The sequence below is a fragment of the Physeter macrocephalus genome, chromosome 11 (genome assembly GCF_002837175.3).
Source record: "Physeter macrocephalus isolate SW-GA chromosome 11, ASM283717v5, whole genome shotgun sequence".
NCBI classification, from domain to species: domain Eukaryota; kingdom Metazoa; phylum Chordata; class Mammalia; order Artiodactyla; family Physeteridae; genus Physeter; species Physeter macrocephalus.
Window position 1 is genome coordinate 118,307,143 of NC_041224.1, and position 6,689 is coordinate 118,313,831.

At 35.2% G+C, this 6,689-nt stretch overlaps 1 protein-coding gene across 4 annotated transcripts in view; it reads left to right on the forward strand.

Moving 5' to 3' along the window:
• Positions 1-6,689, forward strand: part of LOC102975070 (signal recognition particle subunit SRP54) — an 81,264-nt gene that overhangs the window by 73,843 nt on the left and 732 nt on the right. For 2 of the 4 annotated variants that reach the window (XM_007112314.4, XM_028495717.2), the window contains 3 exons: positions 926-992; positions 2,096-2,193; positions 4,038-4,270. In XM_007112314.4, the coding sequence (XP_007112376.2) occupies positions 926-992; positions 2,096-2,193; positions 4,038-4,244 (372 nt within the window). In that variant the 3' untranslated portion in view covers positions 4,245-4,270. Of the gene's footprint in view, positions 1-925; positions 993-2,095; positions 2,194-4,037; positions 6,105-6,689 lie in introns of those variants that run through there. The other 2 variants (XM_007112313.4, XM_055088384.1) reach the window with 2 other exon arrangements.

A 6,689-nucleotide genomic window follows, 5' to 3' on the forward strand; every position in this document is an offset into this window, starting at 1 on the left:
CAGATATTCTTGTATATACTTTTTTAACGCCCTTGTAATCATCAGCATATCTTATCTAAGAAGATTATGGACAGGTTTATCTTTTCCTTTTCTCCCTGGAACCAATATTCAAATAATTACTAATGTGTTTGATTGATTGTAGGCTCTATACTATGTTTTCTTTTCATAAACAAAAATATTGGTATGATGAATCATGCTCCTATTACTGATTTCATCCACAGAGGCAAACTGTCATCCATGTGGCAAACTTCACAAAAGTATTCTATGGAATTACCAAGGTTAACTATGCAGGTGTGTAGTGTAGATTGCATTCTGCCAGTGGTCCTAGCCTACCAAATAGATACTAAACTTTTCTTGGGTTATATGCTCTAGTCCCTTTTTATTCCTTGAAGGAACAGCAACACAAAACCTCATCTTGCCACTTACTGGTTACTTATTTTCCCACCATTAACAGTTCATTTAATATGCCCTTAATCTGTTTAATTTCTCTGAACCTTAATTTCCCCACTAAATCATACGTATGTTGTACTGTATGGTTTCTTATATCCCTTTCCATTGACTGTACACACTCTCTGATGTGCTTCTGAACAATGAAGACAAAAAAGCAACAAGACAGGAGAAAGGAAGGCTCTGGATAACTCATAAATAATTAAGGTTATGACTTAACCAACTCCATTTCAGTGGCTGCTGCTTTTTTTGGTTATTCTGTGGACTTAAGGTGGTGAGAGTTGTATGGGTGAATGTAAAATGTCTTTGTGACATTCTCTCTACAAAGCTTTTAATTTTTTTATTGGAGTGTACTCTGTTTATAGTATCATCTATAGAATATTCTAAGTGCCCACCAAGTATTTGACTACTTCTTTCTGGCCTAAATGTATAGAATGAATTTAGGTATGAATGTCGCTAACCTAACCTCTTGTTGCAGACAAAACTTACCTGGGGCCCCTACTTATGGTTTTACATGCTTCGTGCTGCCACATCAACCCTCTCAGGTATTACTTTTTTCTTTGAATATTGTATAACCACTATAATATGCTCCCAGAACAGGAGCTTTGCTAAATAGGGTGTTTCAAAATTGAAGGAGAAACAATTGGGAGTTAGTCACTCCCTTCTCAGCAGCTAGCTAGCTAGCTAGCTAGCTCACATTGGAAGATATTAATCTAACTTGTACTTCATCTTAAAACGTTTTTTAGCTTCTGTATATGCTTTTAAAAAAAGGACTAAAAAATAGCTATATTAATTTAGATACAATTTTCATGTTCTTGAAACTTTCCTGTTAGCAGTTATTTTGCTATTTTGCCATTTGATTCCCTGATATTGTTCTCATTCTAACTGCTTATTCTAAAGCCTGTAGTTATAATTCATTTATGTTTTATTTGATTAATATTTCATTTAAGTTGAGATATAACTAAGTCCTATTTGAAGGAAATGAATTATCAACTTATGACTTAATCATGCTAACTTTAAATATGCGTTTTAAATCATAAAGCTTTCCTCTGCTTCCCATTTTAACTCCCCCATAGCTTCTATCACTTTATGCCTTTCATTAGATCTAAATGTGAATAGTAATTCATTCAACAAACATTTACTGAGCACTCAATATATGCTAGACAGTCTAGTATAGTGAAAAGAACATGAGCTTTACATTCAGACCTGGATTGAATTTTGGATCTGCTTTGTCCGCTTGGGCCAGTTCTTCAACTTTTTTGAGTCTAACCTTTCATAGTGCCTGGCATGTGGCAGGCACTCAGTGAGTGCTATAGTATAATCCATTCCTTTCTCCCAGCCCAGTGATATCCCAGCCCTCTGAGAGTGTACATTTTTCTTGAAGAAATAGACATCTAACAGATAATTATAACACCTGGTGATAAGTGTTACAGTAAGAGGTATGAGCAGTGTTATTGGGAGCCCAGAAGGAGCCACTAGTGCTTCTTGGGGAAATCAAGGAAGATACACAAAGGAGATGTACTGAATGTTCATTATCTCCCCGAGGGCAGGGACTGTAACTTTTGTATTCGTACAGTGCTTTGCACATAGAAAGGGCTCAAGAAATGTTTATGGAATTATGTAAGCCATTTAACTCTTGTATTTTTAGTGTGTGACTTTCTCGGCGAGAAGATTGCATCTGTTTTGGGCATCAGCACCCCAAAATACCAGTATGCCATTGATGAGTATTACCGGATGAAGAAGGAGGTGTGTCTCCTTTTTACATTTTCTTGATTCAGTTTGGTTTGCTGTGGACTTCATGGGTTGCGTAATGAAGACATGTATCCTCTAGCTGCCCCAAAGATAGCTCCCTTATACTAGGCATTTCATTCTCGAGTCGTTAATTTCTTTATCAAATTAGCATACATTTTAGAATTTTTTAATACTGAAATACCCCTACAATCTATGTGCACAATTAAGCTAGATTTCATGTGCTAGTTGCTGTGAGAGGTGCCTTAGATATGTTATTTAATTTAATAATCTTCACACACCTCTCTTTGAATTATGATTCCAAATTTAAGATGAGGAAACAAGACGTGGTCTCTGTACTTAGGACACATAGACTGGATGTGGGAGAAGTGGAATGGGTTTGATGCACAGGAAATGACCAATGCTAGAAATGTGTAAGTGCCAGCTGTTAAGGCACAAAGATATGAGGCAATTTTGTGTGCAGATGTCGTGAGGTCTTAGGGTGAGGGTGAAATGAGTTTAGCTTTAAAGAGTGAGAAAGCTTTAGCATTTAAGAGTGTGGGCTCGAGAACCAAGTGCTCTGCCACTCCTAACTTTGTAACCTTGGGCAAGATACTTAACCTATATAAGCTGCAGTTTCCTCATCTTTGTAATGAGGAAAATTGCAGCATCTATGCTCAGGCCTGCTCTAAGGGTTAAATGAGTTAATATGTAAAATGCTTAGGGCAGCACGGAGTGTATGTTGGTGAGCTTGAAATAAATATTAGAATCTTTCATTACTCTTTCAAGCAAACAAGGAAGGCAATTCAGGTAAAGCTACAATGTAGAGGCATGAATCTAGAAAGCTCAGCTCAGCTGACTGTATTTGTTATGTGGTTTCAAAAATGTTTTATGAACAAATGAGTGTTTTTAACTCTACTAGCCTTGTTTAGAGCCTCATTATCTCATCTGGACTATTGTGATAGTCTCCTAAATGGTCTTTCTCCTTCACTCTCAGTCAACCTCTAGATTAATCATCCTAACAAGTTACTCACCCTGTACTGACTCACCATACTACAGGGACCAATGCAAATACCACCTTTTCCTCCATCAATTTAGTAGTTCTGGAACTAGAAGTTATTTACTCTCTAAATCTCTGTAGTGGTTATTCCTTTCTGTTTTAATACTCTTCTTAAATGTCTTAACTTCCTTCCTAGATTGTAAACTTCTTGAGGGCAGGGACTGCCTTATCTGTCTACTAGGTGCTTATGGGAACACTAACCATGCTATACCACTTAAGTGAATAGACCACCCTATTCCACTGAATAGGCTGACACCCTGTAACTGTAGTGATACAGTATTAGCTAATTTTTTATTTAGATTAGAATTAACCTGAAGAGATCCAGCCCATGTCAAAGTTAATTCAGGTCTCATCTAAACTAAGCAGTGCTATACTGTGTTTTAAAAATAGCTTCACTACATATACCTCATACAGTAGTTTTCATTTCAATTTCGAAACAGGGTAAGGGGAAGTATGTCTTGTCTTAATTGGATGAAACTGAATTGGACATGACACTAATGTTTTGGTTTAAAAAAAGGCATAAGCAGCTGAAAGTGGGAGAAAAATACTATTCCTTTTGGACATTTATATTTCAACTATTCTTTTTTTTTTTTTTGCGGTACGCGGGCCTTTCACTCTTGGGGCCTCTTCCGTTGCGGAGCACAGGCTCAGCGGCCATGGCTCACGGGCTTAGCTGCTGTGCGGCTTGTGGGATCTTCCCGGACCAGGGCACGAACCCGTGTCCCCTGCATCGGCAGGCAGACTCTCAACCACTGCGCCACCACGGAAGCCCTCAACTGTTCTTCCTATTTCCTCCTTTTAGGAAGAAGAAGAAGAAGAAGAAAACAGGATGTCTGAAGAAGCAGAAAGACAATACCAGCAAAATAAGCTGCAGGCTGATTCCATTGTTCAGTCAGATCAACCAGAAGCACTTGTATCCAGTTCATTTGTGAATCTCAATTTTGAAATGGAAGGAGATTGTGAAGTAATTATGGAGAGCAAACAAAATCCAGTCACTGTCCCTCCGTAGAATGAAATGACTATCAAACTTCTAAGGTAGTTTTTATACCAGGAACTTTCACACTCTCTATTCAATGGGACTTAATAGTTATTTATATTTTAAATTATTAAGTTATCTGGAAAGGGAAGAATGTTTCTTTATTCTTAGGCTCTATCTAGCAAAAGCCAGATCTGAAATTTGGATATTTGTACTATGCTTTTACTATGTCAAATTAGTGCTTTGGTTTTAAAATCATCTTTTAAAAAAAGTTAAGGACATTCTAGAACCCTAACCACCAATTAAGACGAGTTAAATTATCAAGCTTGTCTGTTATTTGTGTAAGAAAAAAAAAATAGGTAAGTTGCTGAATAAGGCTAACTGGAGCTGATATTCGTAGTCTCATATTAAAATGAGGATTTTTCCCTAGATCTTCTCATGTTATTACATTTGTGTGTCTTACATTTAAAGACATTTAACATATAAATGTCTTACATTTATATATCTAACCATTCATTTCATACTAAGGATGGTTCACTGAATGTGTAATAAAAGGAGCAAGATGAAAGCATTTTGAATTTTCTTTCCTTGAGAATTAACTTTATTTCATGGGAAGGTGATTGAGTTTATAACACCACCAAATATTAAGATGGGTTTCCATTTTTTAATGAAGGTTAATCTTACTTTCTCTTTCAGTAGTTATTCAAACTTAAATAACTTTGGACATAATGTTAAAAACACTAGTTATGGGATGAATTTATTAATGTATTTGTATTCAAATGGTAATACCTAGTGATTACCCATATGGCATCCTGTTTATGTCACTCTTTCAGCCCTGAATGCCTCCTATGGGTCAAGATTGGGAGACAGATGAAGACTTAACCCTCCAGGGCTCACTGTTAAATATTGTACAATGGGCAATGGTAGCATAATGAAGTTACCTGTCATTCACCACTTCGAAGCAACAACAGTGGATGGTTTGCTTGACCCAGTTGGCCATCTCTGTACCCACTGTGCCATTAGCAGACCTTACAAAAGTATAATATGAAACTAATTTTGAAAATACTCCTATGTGTTCAGAATCTTGTATCTGTATGACTTAGATTTATAACTAAATATGGGTAAGGAGAAATATGTAGAGTATTTCAGATATGCTGCTCTTAAAAACCTATTCACAAACTTAAAGAGTTTTTAGGATTAATGGTTGTTAATAGCCTTCTAAATAGCTTTAAGCTTTCAATCTTAACTATATCTGTATAGCTTCAAAGAAACAACATAGCTGCAGTGGGCTTATTATGGAAGTCTGTTAGCAATGAACATGAACATCTGCCCACTAAGTTCTTCAACTGAAATTTGAAGGATTTAGGAAAGATAATTCTTCATTAGGAATCCTCAGTTACATGGATTCATGGTATGGTGGTTCATGACATGAGACGGGGGTCTTTTTGGTCATGGGTATAAACTATATAATTTAGTGCTTAAAGGATTGTCAGATTATGTAATGTCATAAATTATAGTTTACCAGTAGCTTTAAAGAATGCTAATCTGATGTGTTCCCTATAATTTTTTATCTTCATTTGAGAAGATATTCAAGCTCAAATATTTATTTGGTTATCCTGTAAAGGCAAGCATATCTAAAGGCGATCTGAGTCTTCTCTCCCTAGAGGCACTAGATCTAAAAGAGTTGACTCAGAAACTTTTCTAATTGTAGTAGGAGGAAGATAATGATTAATGAAGGTTTTACATTTCTTGAATTTTACTTTTTCTACTTGTCCAACAGTGGCCAGTTTGTAATGTTTATATAGTTATTCACTGTGCCTTAAATTTTTATACTTTTTATTTATGCAAACTATAAAATTTCCCATAAATGCATTAAATGGTTTTGTCTTATTTTTAAGCCTCTTTCACTTCCTTTTCAACCCTTTTAATAGTTACTATTCCTTCTGAATCATAGTTCATGATATTCTACCCTCTTCTATTCTTTCATCTCTTAAAAATTAAACAGTATAATTGAGAATCTTTACACTTAGTTAACAAATTCTCTAACAAAAATCCTTAACAAAATGGAGTTAAGTTTTGTAAAATGTAACCCTGGTGCTGGTTAATAAAGGTAGACAAATTTTTTTTATAACAATGATTTTAATTAAAGTAAAATACTAACTTGAATACTTTTTATTGAAACATTCTATTAAAATAAACATCATGTCCAAATACTTCCCAGAAATGAAATGGCCCTACTCTGATGAATGGGGAAGTCTATAATCTTTGATATACATAATACTTTAGAATATTCAAGGTTAAATGATATAATTTAAACTATCTTTCAAGTATTCAAATTCTTAGTGACTAATTTCAGAACTATTTTATTAAAACTTCCTTTATTTCTAAAGATTATACAGATTTAAAGTGGACTCCTACCTTCACCAGATCATACTTGCCATATTTGAGCTAGGTGAAACCAGAATCTACTGATTCCTA